This window comes from Apiospora hydei, assembly GCF_038363865.1.
Source record: "Apiospora hydei strain CBS 114990 chromosome Unknown utg000007l_segment0_segment0, whole genome shotgun sequence".
Classification (NCBI taxonomy): domain Eukaryota; kingdom Fungi; phylum Ascomycota; class Sordariomycetes; order Amphisphaeriales; family Apiosporaceae; genus Apiospora; species Apiospora hydei.
The window spans coordinates 996,025-1,013,814 of NW_027117366.1; the positions used below are offsets into that span (position 1 = coordinate 996,025).

Below are 17,790 nucleotides of genomic sequence, written 5' to 3' on the forward strand. Positions count from 1 at the left end.
GACCTACAAGCCAAGCTAGTGGAAGCGAGGTTCCTATCTCGTGATCAAAACGTAGGAGGTGGCTTCATTTGATCGCTCTGTCTCGCCTGCAAGCCGATGCCTTGGGCTGTAGGACTCAAAACCATATGTCCTTTAGTATCATTGTTGAAACCGGGACCTGTGAGCTCAGCATAGCAAGAAAAGCACAGAATGCCACTGATGTGCTATTCGGGAACGATACCCCTCAATCACGGAGGTATCTCCAGCCAGTGGTGCTGAAATCATGCGTGATTGGCTGTCGATAGACCGTTCTGGCCGCAGAGGTCAGCCGAGGTGGTAGTGATTGTGTCTTGATTTTGTGTACAAAGAGCCCAGAGGGTCTCCGGATACCTTGATAGGGAGAACCACGACCTTCAGCCAAGAGATTGAGAGCAGTATCTCATTGGCTGCTGTGCTCAAGGCAGCAACTTCCTTCCTTTTCCTACGGACTAGCTCAAAGGGGCACGGCACATCAATTTGATGCTGGTACCATCCGAAACGATGCTGACCGCCGATTTGGTGTGTGTGTGTGTGTGTGTGTGTGTGTGGTAGGATATTGCCTTAGGTATTTTACACCCGGCTGACTGGGTCGTGTCTCTGAACGGATTGCCAGAATAGTCTAACCCAGGCGGCGGCGTTGCAAGGGGTTGTCCCGAAAAAAGCAGCCAGCCCCTGCTCCACGTGGGAGCAACTGGTAGGTAAGTAGCACGGCACAAGCAGACAATGACCTGGTCGTATAGATGTGTGCCTTGCTTTTGCCGATCTCCGCCAGCACTGGTGGCCGTTGGAAGACTGCGATTGGATGAGCTGCTGCCTAGCAGGAATTGTTAATCAAGCAGCTTGTAAGTTGCTGAGCAAGCTCGCCATATGGCCGAGCACCGAGATATCCGCCAGAATACGACATCTCGTAACGCTCGCTGCTGCCGAATACAAGGCATGGCGTGGTTCATGCCCGGTTTATTGACTTCCTCATACTTTGAAGATGTCGGGCGTACGGCATGCGCGGGAAAAACAGCACTGTCGTTCTTCCCCATGACGAGCTTGCTTCCATGCACCACCGTCGAACCACCTTGGAGCTTGGTATGTCGATGCGTGGCTGATTACAAATTGCACAGGTGGTACCTGAAAACAGAACACCAAGGATTGTCTCCCGTCAGCTGACAGGAGGCCGGGGTAAAGACGCTACCTTAATACGAGTACAGCACACAGAAATGATGACTCAGTCTCAGCACGTAACACGAACAAATCAGAAGCAGCCTGTCCGGCTAATGCAGCCATAGAGTACACATCTTGCTAGCAGCTGACCACCACCCAAGAAGCCGGATATAAAGGCACAATAATCTTGGCCGAAAGCGGTTTCCCAAACCCCTGTTGCAGGCCTATGGGAACTTGTCAGCTTTTGACGCCAGCCGAAAAACAGGTTCGTAACTCACGTAAAACCGATTACATACGGCATGCCGTGGTCACTATCTCAGGAGGAAGTCGATGACCCCGCTGAGGAGCCGAAGTTCCCGGCTTATCAGATAATCATGTGTACAGTAGGTAGCTGTCGTAACGAGCGGTGACGATATTGACTCCTGACTCCTCGGAAAACTCCAGATCAACTAAGGTTTGAAGTGGGTAATAACATCAGATGAAGATTGAGGCTCCGAAAGCCAGGGACGCAGGGACGCAGGGACGGTTCACTCTGCTCCATAACAGACGATATGATGACCAAGTCTGAAATTTGCCAGGTTTCCAGTTCCACACTGGGGGAGACAACCCACTGGCTAGGAGTAGATGTCAGAGCTCAACTACCGAAAGGAGCTGGCGGGTGGTGGTGGTTGGGGAGACTGGTTGGGGTCGTTGCTGGGTAAGAGATAGGTATCGTCCAATTTGTACTGTACATGCCTCACACAGTAGGGCTGGATGGGGACATCAGATGACTGTTCGCTTTCGGCGATGCGGCGCGCAGGATTTTCAGGGCCACACAGCAGGGTTCGAACTGGCCAAGCCAGAGAACGATTCATTCAGCAGAAGGTTCATGTCGTTTCGGTGATCCAGGGGCAGTGCATTCCTAACGCAAACAACGACGCGCAGAGAGAGGGAAAGCCCTCCTCCTGTATCGCATTGAGCATTGTAATTCCGTTGCGGCCTGCTGCGTAAGAGTAATATTGGCATTTTGGGATTTTCAGGGGATGCTCTGCACGACAGGCACAGGCACAGGCGCAGGCGCAGGAGGCAATGGGATGAAACAGTGGGCACGCATTCGCCTGTGCCGATGGCTGGACATCGTTCCCTAGTCGAGACTCAGGAACGAAAACCGTTGCAGGACCAGTAGCGAGATGGGTCCGTGATGGAAGCCTTCTGGAAGGTTTCCTCCCCCTCCCAGCCTTCCATCCTGCCTGACTGAGTTCTTCCTGGCCTTCTTTTTTCCTTAGATCGGCTCCACAGCGGCCGTGCTTCATCTCGGAAAAGTGGCGCATGTACTGTTTTTGGTGTCTTTTGGTGTCCTTTGGTGGCAAATGGGTTGAGCCCAGCGCTAGCGCCTCTGGCTGTCTGGCCAGTTAGCCTCTGCCGCCAAACCACAAATGATCTACCAGCTCGGCGCATTTGTGCGCTGGAAACCGTCTCCATTAGCATTGCTGTTTGAGCTTGCCGACTCCACCGTAATTTACCACAACCGCCGCATTTGGGATTTTGCACGCTTGAGCAGGATTGACATCTGGCGCTTGGACATGGCTTGCCTGCATCGCGACAGTGGCTGCACGCGGGTTTCTGCCCTCTCTGCCTCTCTCTCCTCTCCTCGTCCTTCTTTTTGTTGAGTACCGTGCGGTCTCCTGCGGCGTGGCCGGCGCGATTGGCCACTGAGTGCTAACAACGCCAGTCCCACTTGGCTCGACGTCAGTTCCCGAAACTCGGGTTATGAGAATTCAGGGTCCAGCTCGTATGTGAAGTGACAGCTTTGCCTACTGTACTCCTTTCTAGAACTCCTGAAGATAGTGTCCGAGTGTCACCGATCGCTCAGCAGCATAACCCAGGAGCGGGGTGCAGCCACAACTGCCGATCTTGTGTTTATTACGATGTTGAGTTTTTGAGGCTGACATTCGTGACATTGCGGGCTGTTGCGAGCCGTCTGTCAGCCATTTGACCGCAAGTGACCGTGCTTGAGTGCGACAGTGGCATTGTGCCCGTCTCGTCTATGCCGCCAGCTCAATGTATACTGGGCAGCAGCAGCATGCTCTCTTCCCAATGTGCTTCATCCTTCTCTACGGGTGTATTGGGTATTATTAGATAGTATGTTGGAGCCACGGCATTTGTTCTATAATGATTGTCTCTGTGCTATGCTGAAAGACTGCCAAGAGACGGGCAACGGCTGCGTCACTGCGTGTCTCTCTGTAAGTCGGCCGTGTCGTATCTCCGCTAGCGCACGTAACGGCTGGATGAACCCAGCATCAGCTATAGCCGCCTTCCAGAGCCCGTCCCCAGTGTCAAGCGGGCTATGGCTATCAAAATCCTAGGGCCACCATGGCTATTTCTAGAGCAGCGAGACAGCACAGGAATCATGCAGTCAGCCGCAATCAAAGGTGTTGCAGAACCCAGCTTCCGAGTCAATCAATTTATCCCGAGGGGGTCCGTGCCAAAAGCCTTGATAAAGTCGCAATTAGAAGCTCACAAGCACAAGGGGTAGGGAGGTTGCGTCTTACTGAGGCTTAGACAGCCCGTATTCCCTTTACATATCAGCATAGCGTTTCATTAAATCGTACATACCTACTTACGACCAAAACCTACGTGCTTACATGCGACATGGGGATATACACAATATCGGTACGGATGAGCATGAAACCCAAGTAGGTAGGTCCTGCCCACAGACAGCAAATTTCCATCTCAGTCCTACGTCGGTCAAGGGTGTCAGCCCTGTGAGATACCGTCGTATATACTTTACTTGATATTGTAACCCAAGTAGAGTACATACAATGTGGGAGGGCCAGATCAGCTGATACGTGCGATGGTCATTTCTTCTTCCGTTGCCGGCTTCCCAAGAGGCGGCCGGGTTCACGACCATGTGAATACTGAACCCGTAAGCAAGCCGTCTCGGCCTGGCCAATCAGCAACGCCATTGGCCTGTCCTTCTTCAATTGAAGAGGGATATACGTCGAACAGCACATTGTGACTCACAAGCGCGTCACTGGTGGATGTGCTGTCTAACTGGGGGCGTTTCTGGCGCTGATGCGCGAGTCTGGAGATGTGAAGTGGTATGCCCGAATATACCTATCCTATCGCATTACATGCACAGTTTTGCTCAACAAGTGCATTTTTTTTCGACGTTGGTGGTTGGGTCGGTGTATCGGTGCGCGACCGACTTGTATCAGCTGCAAGTGGGCCGCGTTACCAAGCTACTGCACATACAGGCTGCCTAGGACAAGGGAAGCTGAAAGCATTCCATCGCGGAGCTGCTAGCTGTCGAAATGTAATTGCCTGCTCCTCCTCCACCAGCCGGTTCGATAAGCTTAGCCACCACGTCGACGCAAGAACTCGTAAGGGCTTCTAGATTCGGCAGACCCGGGGTATCGATCGGCGCGGGACACATTTCGAGATGTCATCGAATAATTCCAATCTCCAGACACCTGGCTACGAAGAAGGAGAGACGACCAAAAAAGAAAAAAGCGGTCATAGACAGACAGACTTTCAGCCTGCCAAACCCCCAGTCGCCAGCCCAGCATCCAGATCGCCCGACGTAGGGGCAGGTTGCTTCTTCCCTCTCGATCTGTCGATGCGGCCAAAAGCGGAAACAAGCAGATAAAAAGCAAGACAGAGCGCCCAGTTTGTAGAACGTGATCTCCAGAGGAGGAATGCTATTGCACGTACAGACAGGGGTCACGACCCTGTAACAGAGGCCGTTTCCAGGGCACAGAGGCCAGCTGACCTACAACTAAGTCCATGCAACTTTAATGAGATTTCGTGTCGCGGCGTGTACGACCGGCAGCTCGCAGGCGACCAGAATGCTGTCTCACAGGGCATACCAATTCACAGGTTGTTGTCATACGAGAGGCACCTTTGCGAAGCCCAGCAGTCTTTTGTCCGTGTTTCACCCAGCTCCGGACCACCCGTTGTTGGCCTGAACGTCTGTCCATCGAGAGCCGCTCACTTCATGATGATAGTCGTACTATGGACCTGGTCTATGCAGTTCGGCAGACGAATCAGCGGCCTCCTTTGGCCGCTGGCCCGCTCGTTCCCCAGGGCATGCTGTAATGCTGCCCTACCTAAGCTGCCTACGTCTGACGTGACGAGAAGAAAGCAAAGAAAAAAACCACTTTCAGGCGCATTATCTGGGGCAGAGGGTGGAAAGTGAGTGGAGATGGCATTGTTCTATGAGTCTTCTACGAAGTGGGGATGCTCATTTCAAGACTCTGCTCACCTCATCGCTGCCGCTCTTGCCAGCTTTGCCTGGAGCCAGGCTACAGAATAGCACCAGCATGGGCTTCCTGGTCGCAGAATTCTGGATTTTCCTTCTCCCTCTGGCTCCTCAGCGCTGCGACCGCCATTTCGCAAATCCCGTAAAAGAATTTCATCGGTCAGGAAGTGGCCTAGCCTCTGCGCTTAGAGCAGTTGGACTCCCAGGAACCAACAGCGGATTTCGGGGGCCGTTGGTCACGCCGACGACGACCGACCGCACAGAGAGGGAGACAGGCCGAGAGGGTTGAGAGACAGCCAGAGCGACAGAGAGCGCGAAGTAACAGCATGTAACATCTGGCTCGAGTGCCTCTCCATGCGGGCGTAGGTACTGTACATTGTCGCGGTGTCTGACAGGGCTCAGCACATGGTTCCAGGGGCTCATGCTTGTTTCATTTTCCTCTGGCTTTTGCATGTACAGTACGGTGCGGTCGGTACAGAGGTACGGGCTGCAGTGGTGTGGCACACACTCGCAACTGCGTCACTACGGACCCCTGTCAGGGCAGGGAGATTATTTTTGTCAGTCAAACCAGTGAGAGCTGAGCTGTTGCAGGGGTACCCTTTGCACAAGAGACGGCCTGCGTGTTCATACCATCACGGTGGAGATACCTCCGTACGCTGCTTCGCAAACCGGCTTGTACCTAATGCCAAAAGTCTGGCGGTGTACCGAAGTACCCGTTGGAGCCTTGATGCGAGCTAGCAACAACCTTGGAAGTATCGCCCAAAAAGTATATTTCATTAAATCTGGACAAACAGATGACTATCACCGCCGGCTACCTACATACATAAGGCTTCCTCTCCCCTCTAACCATCAGACAGTTTCGTTTCCAATTCACCGGATCATCAGACCATCATCAGTTGCAAGCAAGAGCCTACTCTACTCTACTCTACTCTACTCTACTCTATATAACAACAACATCACTTCGACATCTTCACAGTTGTCCAACTTACACCCACTCTTACCAATACTATATCCATCTACCTCCTACCACCAACAACAGCCCTTCCGTTGCTACTATAGCCCCGGAAGACAGCATCTCGCTATACTATACCAACGACACTTAGTATAACCCGTTACAACCGTCAAGCTGGCTACCTCAACCTTCGAAATGCCTGCTCAGCGCCCTCGCAGCTGCCTCCCTCCCCCGGCCCGCCGCCAAACCGACCTCTGCCTCCTCTGCCCAAGAGAGGCTAGATATAAAGCCGGGGATCTTGGATGAACTATACGATACACACACACACCATCAGAACGAAACACCACGAGGACACGGGCACTTTCACTGTCATCACTCTATCTATGATCGGTTGACTGGAACCAACCGATCTCCTGGTTCTTCTGTTTTCGAGCCGCCGCCTTCTAAGATGCACATGTCTTAGAGGTCCACGGGGCTCTCGCCGTCTGGGCTGAGGAGCAGTTACATCACAACCTCCACTCCCACCATCGACAACCACGACAGCCGGTTGGTCATTACATGCGCGCACCTGACGACCGTTGGCAGCTTGCATTCCAACAGTAGTGGCAAGCAGCCTGGCGTCCCGCATTACCAATCGCGCTCGATGCGGCACTCTCAAGTCTCCTGCCGTTCACTTAATCATACTGCGAGCTGGCTCAACGGATTCTTATATACTCTCCTTGTCATTTCACTTGACATATGAGGTGTTGTACGATAATGCACTGGTCGAGTCGAGAGCTTGGGGTCACTGGACCCGCGCATACGACCTTCCATCAACGGGATATGGGAACAATTGGTTCATGATTTGGAATGGGAAGGGATCTATCTTTTACAACAAAGGGGTGTTCGGGGGTTTCTGGGACCATGTACACATAGAAAGCATCGTCATGGCGTCTTCTGCAAAGAATTGGCTTGCGTGCGCGGATACCCCTGGGGACGGGAAGCTGAGTGATGATTGGGCACTATTGGATTACAGCTGGGGGACCATTTGGGGGTCAGGAATCTCTACTTGGCGACAACTGGTAATCGGTTAACCGACGACTGAAATGAAGATACGGAGCATAGTACAATTGCGACGATTACAAGAAAAAAAACACGCATAATACTCAAAATCTCAAATTTAATGTCAATCATCTCGAAACGAGCCCTCCGTGATCTTTGTGGTCCCTTATTTTTCTTTGGTGTCCCTCAATCTCATTCCTGCCTGCAGCTGACAGGGCCAACGAATGAAAGTGATACAATGCCCGCGCCGATCCGGCCTCTTTTCTTTTTCTTCCATTTCCTTTTCTTCGGCCCCATGCAGGTGCTATTGGGCAGCGGGCGACCGACAATCCTACCAATGGTTTGAGCGCAGTGGAAATCAGGATCAACCCCTCTTTCTTTTTTTTTCCCTCTCTCGTACCATACCTGCCACAGCGGCCGCCAATCGAGGGTCGTGAAAGCCTCCAGAAAAAAACGCCTGCAAGCGCGGGAAGCAGATCATATTCGCTAGCCATACCGCCCTTTCGGAAATGGCAAAGGAGGGGTTCGTCAAGGTGTTAGCGGCTCATCACTCGACATGAATTATCCAGAGTTACATCATGATCACAGATTTGATACATGCGCATGTGCGGAGCTAATATTAAGCAGCTGCTGCTGTGGGGGAGAGGAGGAGCAAAGTACTACAAGTAGAGCAAACTTGAGACTCGGTGCGGCCAAACAGACAACATGTGAGAGCGAGTTGACCTTGGAGGGGGGGAGGGGACGGGCAGAAAGAGTGGAATGCGCGAGGAGCGTGCAACAGCGCATTAGGTAGGATCGGCCTGAATATCAAAAACTGGTCGCGGGAATATAATTTCATTTTGTTCGATAGCCGACTATTATTCCTCTTTGTGTGAGGGTGTGGTGGGCACCGTCTACCCAGTCGTCGAGCCGGGCTTGCCAGAGACGACGTAGGTGGTTTCGACCAACGTGGCCTTGGAATTAATAGATCAATTGATTTCTATTTGTTCGCGTTTCCAGTCGCCGAATTATATCCTGATTCAATCGCCGGGCACTGCCGCCGTCGTGCAAATGGCGAACAAACTGTGTATGTAACAAGTATCGCCCAGCCGAAGTGCTGCTTTTGGCCTGGCCGCCTCAGGTGGTCACTAACACCCTTCGCGACGCCAAGAACCGTTTGGTTCCTGGCTGCAAAGTTGGCTCCGGTCTTGTCTGGCAAGTGTATCGGTTCTTGCCAGGACAGACCATGGACCGCGGGGAACCTCGCACTACGTCCAGCACTACAGTTTTCTTTTTGAAGCATTACCTAGCTCGATCGTCGATAAAGAACAAGATCGCAGCCCGCTGGAGTGAGAGCAGTAGTAGGTAGCAGTAGCATGTCGCAACTAGATGTGTAGTAGGACGTAGAGGCGGCGGGATCCTGCGCCTTGAGTCATTGGAATTCACAATAGTCCCATCGATTCATCAAAAGGCCATGTCCTTCCTCGCTGTACCACCATCCATATGCATATGCAAATGTGTACACGATGGCCCGATTGTCATGCTATTATCGGCTTGCAGGTAGCTCGCTGCCGACAACCGTCTGTCCGTCCGTCCGTCCGTTCATTCAGAAGTCCGTTCCCCTCCACCCCTTGCCCTTACATTCCTTGGCTGCTGCTGCTGAGTGAGCGAGGCCTCGGAAGGTGTGCTGAATCCGGTAATTGGAACTAGGTTCCAGTACCTGCGAGTGTTTAACAGTCGCAAGGTTGGGGGCCTCAAACCTTTCCTCGTACCTTTTTTTCTTGCGCTCGGCCGAAAAAAGGATGAAGCAGCAAGGTTAGCCTGCATGGATGGATCCAATAGGTCGAAAGTGGTAACCAGGTAGGAATAGGAAAAAGAGAGCCTGTCCTCTTGCCAGCCAGCCAACACCAACTGGGGGTCTTCGTTGGCTGGTATGCCGAACAACCGCGGATGGCTCGGCCAATTATCCAACTCTCAGCGGGCATGGCATGGCATCCAGAGTTCTTGGTCGGTCGCCCGCTCTTTGCATACATGCGAAACGACGCCATAGCATACCAGTCACATTCTTCAAGTCCAACAGGCCCCGGTTTGAATGGTAAGGTAGGAAAAGAGAAGGGGAGAGGAGGAACAGCTAACAAAACTTAGGTTCGTGCCTGGGAAGAGACCGTCTGATCTTGGGAAGGCTGGACGTTCATAGCGTGTGCGTTGCCAAGGGCCAAGCAGCCAAGGCCGGGCGCCTCTGACGAAACACGCGAAAGAATTCTGTTCGGGTGCAAAGAGTCATGTCGGGTCGTTCTAGCGCTGGCGCCTCCCCGCGAATTGAGCTGACGCACCATCAAAGTCAATCTCTGCCCATCGTACGTACGCACTTACTGCCCAATGCAGTTCATACTTACATGTACATATGTAATGTAATGTAATGTACGATGCCACGGTTGAGGCTCAAACGCATGGATGACTATTCACCTGCATGTCAGACGGGCTAATGTGGATTGCGAAACATGCAATGTGTGTGTAAGCAGCTTTTCCAATGGCCGGCATGTTCCCACAATACACCGGGCAGTCGAGCATGTTACAGATACGAACAATGCCTAGTCTTGCAACCCTCAACCCCCGAAATGGCACCTCGCCGCTCGCATCCATCGTCTCGTGATCATGAACTGCTGGGAACATATTTCCCTGCTGTTACTTTGCCAACCAACGTACCTAGCGGGCGTTGGTAGTATAGTAGTGCACGCCAATGCCTACATTACTTCGTAAAGCATAAAATATGGATGTGCCGACCTTCTCCAGCCTCGAAACTTGTCAAGAATAAGCGACAAGGGCCGGTATGCGTAGGCGTAGGATATCACGTCAAGTGTCTGTCACTTGGGTTTAGTGACCGCATAGTTCGTTGCCTTGCGCGTGCCCAAGGAAGATTCGCGGTGCGTTCCGGGTAGAGTACCGAGATTGTGCCAGTCTAGGCAGAGGCTGGGCGGTTGGCTATGTGATAATAGGCTTTGGCCAGCAGAGCTAGTGATATCGCTCTTGAACGCAATTCACGCGCCAAGAGTTCTCCAGGTGCGACATCTCGACCACAATGGACCTCCAGGACCTCAGCCGCCCGAGCTGCCGAGAATGCTACTTGCCACCCCCTGATCGTCAGGGACAGCTGCCCAGCAAGTGGCAAATTGCATTGTCTTCCCCTAAAACAGAGCCTTTAAAATTAGTGGTCATGGAGCAGTTGGTGATTGGGGATGGTGAAATGCCAGATGCAAGACGGTTTGAATGGAGCGCATCTTACTAATCGGCAAATCGATCAGAAAAAATGGCCCACATCCGAGCCAGTGACGTCAACTGAATCGCGGAGAACATAATTGGGTAACGGCTGGGAAAGTGCATCCACGTGCTGATAAGAAGCGCTACTGACACTTCACGAAACACGCGATAAAGCCCAGAGATCCAATCACAGCGAAGCGGCGCCGTTTCTGCATGTTTTAGAGCATGGTAGGCCGGTAATCTTTCCCGCAAATCTACTACGAACTGCAGGCCGCCCTTGTCTCCTTGTCCTTGGATGGAGAAGATCTGAGATCGACCTTGCCAGTTCCCTGGGACGTACATCCAACAGCAGCTACTGTATTGCGCCGGTTGGTCACTTGACGCTTGACATCCAGACACCCACCCCTGGGGCTGAAGCTGGAGCTGGAGCTGGAACTGGAGCTGGAGCTGGAGCATTAATCTCCGGAGTAGCCTCTGCTGACTGCAAACTGCTGCCCGATACGGTACAAGACAAACCTGCTTTTTGCTGCTTCAAGCCATCCTCCGATAGTTGTACAATAGCTTCTGGGCCTCATCGAGATCGCCGCCTCGACTAGGACTTTCAGCCACCGCGTAAGAAGCCTCTCGACACTCATGGAACTTCACGTTTGGGGCGAAGCCTTTGGGCTTCCATCCATTGATCCGGAATGCCTAGCTGCCATCTCGTATCTGGACCACGTTGTGCCTCGGAGAGATTGGTCTTTGGTTGCCAGCAACGACGTCAGTGTGTCGCCTGACTGTAAGTCCATCTATTCTCGTCTCACCGTATAAACATGGCCATTCCATTAGGCGAACTTATTTGGATGTCGTCCCCACCATCATCAGGCTCGTTTCGAACGATCTGAATCAACCCCATATACCTTACGACTGGAGTCTATTCCTGTAGCTAATCCCAGCACCTAGATGTACTCCCGCACTGCACCATGACGGTACCTGGACTTCTGGGTACCTAAACATTGTCCAGTACCTTGCGGCACATACGTCCTTCTCATCAGCAGATTGTGACCTCACTGAGGCGCAGCGAGCTGACGCCCTGGCATACGCGTCCTATCTCTCATCACGCGGGTCAGCCTTGCTGGCGTTCTTCCTCTATGTTTCGCCCAGCGCTTGGACAGAGCTCACGCGGCCTGCCTACTCATCGTTACTCCGCTTTCCGCTGACATGGACGGTTCCGCTCAAGCTCCGCTCCGCTGCCATTGCAAAGACGGAGCACCTCGGCTGGATCACCTGGCAGCCGACATCGACCCGGAAGATGGGTCTTCGGAGTCCAAGGCCACGGCTCCGCTAACGGCGACGGGCTTTCTGGAGGCTGCCCACGCGGCCCAGCGTCAGCGACAGCATGCAGCCTGAGCAAGCAGCCGCTATTAGATTACAGAGTCTCCTCGAAGACTTCTTCCTGGCGTTAAACGAGTTGCGCGGAAATGACACATACGCTTTTGGCGACGGAAAACCCTCTTCGTTGGACTTTCTTGCATTTGGATACTTGAGGCTTCTGCGAGTGCGGACACCGCACCCGTTTGTAGAAAGATGTATGAGCAGGAATCCTGCTGGCTCGAGGTTGATCAAAGTTCTCGACACTATGCAGACCGAGGTTATCCAGTGGAAGGATGGTCAAATCCAGGATACCTTACCTTGGACTCAGCCAGCCTCACAGAGTCTCGTCAATATGACGAGTCGCTTCGCCGACGATGCCACAGAGCATATTCCAGGTGTTGGGGACTCTTGGAAGAGCTGGCGAGGCGATGGCGTCAAAGATTCTGGCGAAATGCGTGATCCGACACAGGTGCTCTTTGCCGTGGGTGCAGCGGTTGCTGGACTCGCTGCAGTGGGCGGTGCCGTGATTTTCAAAGCCCTGTCGCCGTTTGGCGCGGCTACACATCGATGGGAGGCCCCGAAAAGGGGCCTGTACCAGTTTGGCGATATTGGAGCAATTTTCAACAGCTTGCCTGGTTTCGATGCTCCTGTCGCACCAGCTCCGACCCCGTCACCTATGGAGCGAGATACAGTGTATTAAGGGGAAAAGGTTGAGGTCGCTATCGATGTTGAACCTTAGACATGAGAGACGCAGTAAAAGATAACGTTTGAATGAATATTGCTTAATGGGCTGGTGGTTGTTTCTCTAAATTGAGAAGCATATGGCACTAAGTGGTGTGTTCTTCGAATGCAAAAAGGGAAACTCTATCATATGAGCAGAAAATGAGAAATGAAGCAAGGAGAAACGATTCGCAGAGGAGTCGACATCGGTAAATTTCACCTTCCAGGTGCCTCAACATAACCATACCGTTGTTAGAAACCTGTCTAGTCCATGGAGAAATTTGTTGATAACGTGCATAAACCACCCGGAGTTGGATATAATGGTGTCTCGATGCTAGAACCCTGCATCAGGACGAAGCCAAGTTCAGCCCTGGACAGTTTGAGCAACATTTGTGCCCGAACAATCCAGTTGGTCGGTGGGTACAAGAGAAGCATTTCCAGTAAAATTGTATATGTGAGATGTACGCAACCATAAACATGTATAGTGAATCCCGCGAGAGTAAGACGTCTGACTACTCCAGGAGTTGAGCCTATACCCCCCTTTCCTTCTGCGGCCGGTTGCCGCGAGAGCTCGTGAAAAGTTGCATATATCATTAGGTTTACCAAAATCACCATTGTGACTGTCTTTCATCAATGTATGAATATTCTTACACCTTAAAAGGGTATAGTCTTGTTATATACGTCACAGCCAATTCGCCGCCGCTCTTCAGCGTACTTCTCGAAGCTTCTTTATGAAGTTCACCTGTAGATATTTACGCGCCAAGGGCCAGCTAATATGTGATGTTACTGGTTACCACGTTTTCAGGACGAGGGATCCATCTATCCATCCGTTGGCCTTTTCTTTCATGATAATGCCAACAATCAACTCGTCATGCTATGTAGAGTTTGTATAGATTTCCCTTTTCCCTTCAAACCATCGAGGACTTGAAGTAACGCGCATCTATAGCCCATGCGACCAAATCAAACACCAACAATAACCATAGGTTACGAAGTAGCTTCTGTCGGGTCATCTCCAGAGATTCCTATATCTGCCGGATTTCCTTGCCGCGCATCTCGGGCCGTTCAACCTCCCACTCGTCGCGCAGGACCGCAAAGGCGAGGTCGCTGACGAGCAGGCTGAGGCCCAGGCTCCATACCAAGGTGATGGCGTAGAAGAAGTTCGCGTTACCGCTGCCGGCGTAGATCCAGAGGTGGTAGAAGGCCGGCCCCAGGAAGGTGCCGTACAGGACGACCGAGGCCGTGACGAAGCTGTAGCGCAGCAGCGGGAAGACGTGGCGGAAACACGGGACCAGGCTCAGGAACAGCGACGTGTCGGCGATGGACGGGTAGGGTTTGAAGATGGCGAAGATGCCGAGGAGCAGCGTGATGACGGCGAGCGGCTGCTGCCGCAGCCGTATCGTGAGCGCCGGGGTGTAGGACGACAGGTGCAGCCAGAAGACGCCGAGGAAGAATGACCGGAAGCTGTCGAACATCTCGGTGAAGAAATACCACCAGAGACCCGCGTTGGGGGTCAGGTCCGTCAGGGTCAGCTGGATGCCGTAGGTGGAGGAGAGGAACTCCCACGATCCAGTCAGGGCGTAGGACGAGAGGAAGAGGAGGGAGAGGCTGACGCCTACGGCAAGTGTACACATGCCAGCAAGTTGGGCGAGGGACTTCGGCGCCTTGGGGTTGTACGTCCGGTCATAGGCCAGTATCACCATTGGCGGCAACAGCAGTAAGGGGTACATGGAGAGGTAGGCGGCGAAAGAGAGGGACAGCATCGAGGTAAAGATGTTGCCCGAAAGCGCCTTGGCCACAGCATGCAGGATCACGCAAGTCGTGAAGACGCTGGTTGGGCGCCCTATGCAGGTCGCAATGGTGAACGGGTTGAACAGAAAGAGGGCGGCCACGACGTATCCGCTCCATCGCTTCTCCTTGCGCGGGGAGGAATAGAGGCGGGACGCACCCCTTCCCCGGACTCGGCGATCTTATATAATGCATTGGCGCTTAAGAGGTCCACAAGGGTGTAAAGTATGTACGTGAAGATCGGGTACGTTGACGGATCGGGGAGGAGCGAGAATAGCGGCAGTAGAAGAGGGGCCTGGTGGTAGACGCCACCATCGTACGGAGAGACATTGTGATTGTAGAGGAACAGACCCTCCTGCACTTTATGTTCAAGTTAGCGATTGTCCGTGTTCTATGGTTTCCAGTGGGAAGCGGAAGCACTGTACATCTTTTGAAGCTCGTCACGGGGTCGAGATCTCGACGCGACCAGTCAGTAGGTTGGGCAGGCCAGGGAAGGCAGTGAACAGCAGCAGACGGAGAGCCGCGGCGACGACAAAGAGACCAGCTGTCCCCGCCGTCGCCTGGAAGCTCATCTTATCTTTGGGCATGACGCAGGTCCATCGCTATAGGCAGAAAGAAAGAAAGAGAGTAGGCCAACTTGCACGAGGTTCCTGCCGGTGACGCAGCGCAGGTCTGTTTCTCGTGTCGAAGGTCGTCGTCAATAATCGTGAGCCTCTCAAGTAAGTACTCAAGTAACAACCAACAACCTGGCCTGTCCCGTCTTGGCCCAGCGCCCTAAGCCCAGCTTCAGACGGCCCCGACGGAACGCTGTGAGCGATTGAAACGGAGTGGACCCTTACTCCGTTTCCTCGCTTCAACCCCATTGGCCATTGAGATGTGCACCGTAATGGCGCCCTAAGCCGATGCGGTAGGCGGACACGATAAAAAGACTGATACCAATGGCAGAAAAAAAGTTCAGAGCGATACAGTCCATTTGAACTTTTTGGTGGGGTCGCAGCTTTGCTCAGATTCTCTGCCGACAGATCTGGTGGTTGCAGACAGCAAGAAGCAACACAATCCAATTGGGAATATCAATCTCCCACTATTTCATTCGTCGCGCTGTCACAAGTTGCCGCGCTTTCTGTACCCCCCAAAAAGATTTAACTATTTAGTCCGAAACACCCTCGTTCTTCGCTTTGCGCCATGGGTCGGATCAAGAAGAAGGGCCAGTCCGGTGCGGCCAAGAACTACATCACGAGAAACCAGGCAGTTAGGAAACTCCAGATCAGTCTTCCTGACTTCCGAAAGCTGTGTATCTGGAGAGGAATCTTCCCCGAGAACCCAACAACCGCAAGAAGGCCAACAAGAGTTCTACTGCCTCCACCACCTTCTACTACGCCAAGGACATCCAGTATCTCCTGCACGAGCCGCTCCTTCAGAAGTTCCGCGACCAGAAGGCTCTGGAGAAGAAGATTTCTAAAGCTCTGGGAAGAGGCGACGTCACCGATGCGGCAAGACTTGAGCGCAATGCCGCTCGCCCAGAGAAGACGGGCAGGCCACCGTATACTCTCGACCATCTTGTTCGCGAACGATACCCGACCTTCGTTGACGCATTGAGAGACCTGGACGATGCTCTTTCCATGCTGTTCTTGTTTGCCAGCCTGCCTTCCACTCCGGCGGTTCCCGCCAAGATGATCGCTCGCTGCGAGCGCCTTTGCCTCGAGTTCCAGCACTACTTGATCGTCTCACAAAGTCTGCGCAAGTCATTCTTGTCCATCAAGGGTATCTACTACCAGGCCACCATCCAAGGTGTTGACATCTTGTGGCTGGTGCCTTACAAGTTCAACCAAAGGGTTGTTGGCGACATCGACTTCCGTATCATGGGCACTTTCGTGCAATTCTACATGACCCTGCTCAAGTTCATCAACTTCAAGCTCTACAGCTCAGTTGGCTTAGTCTACCCGCCCAAGTTCGACCAGAACAGAGACGAGTCTGCCGCCGAGCTGGGTGCCTTCACGCTTGAAGGCAACGCAGCCAAGGCTCTTGCTGACGCCTCGGCTCAACCCATGATCACTGAGGGTGAATCTGAGAAGTCTACAGACCCCAAGACCCAAGCTGCGGTGAACAAGCTCATCAAACAAATGAAGGATACTGGAGTCGATGGCCAGCAGGATGTGGCTACAACGAGCACCGACGCCGAGGACGCTGCCATTGACAAGTTCGAACCTGCTGCCCCGGGTGGTGACATACTGCCACAACCAGTGCATTCCAGCGGAGATCCTGGTCAACTTTTCGCAAACTGCACTTTCTTCCTGTCTCGTGAGACCCCGAGACAGCCTTTGGAGTTCATCTTGAAGGCATTTGGCTGCAAACGTGTGGGCTGGGATGCCGTGCTGGGAGATGGAGCATACACTACAAACCCCGAAGACCCTGCTATCACTCATCAGATCGTGGATCGACCGATCGTCCAAGCCGCCCAGGATTCCGGTGATAACCAAACTGCACAGAAACTAGGCCCGAACCAGCGCATGCCTGGTCGTATCTACGTGCAACCTCAGTGGGTATGGGATAGTGTCAACGACGAAGAGTTGAAGCGGCCCGACCTTTACGCACCTGGTGCGCAATTACCTCCACATCTGAGTCCGTTTGTACAAAGCACCCATGGTGGTTATGACCCTACGATACCCCTGGAGGATCAGGAGCCAGAGGAGGAAGCCTTGCAGGATAGCGACGAGGAGCTCGAGTCGGACGAGGACGAAGAGGAGGAGGAAGACGAGAAGGCCGATGGCGATTTGGCTGTCAAGGCCATCAAAGGGAGCAGCAGCCGATGGCATGGATGTTGCCGGGTCTGACGATGATGACGAGGATGAAGAGGGCGGCGAAGGCGACACGACGTTTGGCGGCTTTTCAGAGGGTGAAGACGCAGAGGCTGATGATGCCGAAGCTGAGGAGGAAGATCCCGAGCTTCAATATCAGCGGGAGCTTATTGCTGAGATGACTGGCCAACCCGTCGCTCAGAAGCCTGCACTGAACCCGAAGGCCAAGGCTAAGGCAGATGCCCGGAAGAAGCTTCTGGCCCAGGCCAAGGAGGAAGCAGAGGACATTGAACGAGCGAAGGGTATGCTCAGCAAGAAGAAGCGCAAGTTGCATGACCAGATGATGTACACCAATAACAAGAAGAGCGCCGAAGACCAGAAGCTGAGGGAGAAGCGAAGGAAATTGGAGAAGCAAAAGGCTAGACAGGCGCCGGCATAGTTGAGGAGTTATACAAGGGACTATAAGAGGAGTTTCATGTCATTTTATTCATATT

General features: G+C 53.0%; 4 protein-coding genes across 4 annotated transcripts; 3 read left to right on the forward strand and 1 right to left on the reverse strand.

Moving 5' to 3' along the window:
• Window positions 1–11,276: 11,276 nt before the first annotated feature.
• Window positions 11,277–11,970, forward strand: PG997_009385 (uncharacterized protein; the record flags this gene model as incomplete). Its single annotated transcript, XM_066813700.1, has 2 exons — window positions 11,277–11,421; window positions 11,579–11,970. The coding sequence occupies 2 exons, from the start codon at window positions 11,277–11,279 to the stop codon at window positions 11,968–11,970; spliced, it is 537 nt and encodes a 178-aa protein (XP_066665662.1).
• A 51-nt stretch (window positions 11,971–12,021) lies between these two features.
• PG997_009386 (uncharacterized protein) lies at window positions 12,022–12,696 on the forward strand (the record flags this gene model as incomplete). Its single annotated transcript, XM_066813701.1, has 1 exon — window positions 12,022–12,696. The coding sequence occupies one exon, from the start codon at window positions 12,022–12,024 to the stop codon at window positions 12,694–12,696; it is 675 nt and encodes a 224-aa protein (XP_066665663.1).
• Window positions 12,697–13,738: 1,042 nt separating this feature from the next.
• Window positions 13,739–15,088, reverse strand: PG997_009387 (GPI transamidase component-like protein; the record flags this gene model as incomplete). The annotated part of the gene is made up of 3 exons (XM_066813702.1): window positions 13,739–14,629; window positions 14,662–14,861; window positions 15,016–15,088. 3 exons carry the CDS (start codon window positions 15,086–15,088, stop codon window positions 13,739–13,741), a joined length of 1,164 nt encoding a protein of 387 aa, XP_066665664.1.
• Window positions 15,089–15,683: 595 nt separating this feature from the next.
• PG997_009388 (pescadillo) lies at window positions 15,684–17,735 on the forward strand (the record flags this gene model as incomplete). The annotated part of the gene is given in 3 exon segments (XM_066813703.1): window positions 15,684–15,768; window positions 15,789–17,278; window positions 17,295–17,735. The coding sequence occupies 3 exon segments, from the start codon at window positions 15,684–15,686 to the stop codon at window positions 17,733–17,735; spliced, it is 2,016 nt and encodes a 671-aa protein (XP_066665665.1).
• Window positions 17,736–17,790: the final 55 nt, after the last annotated feature.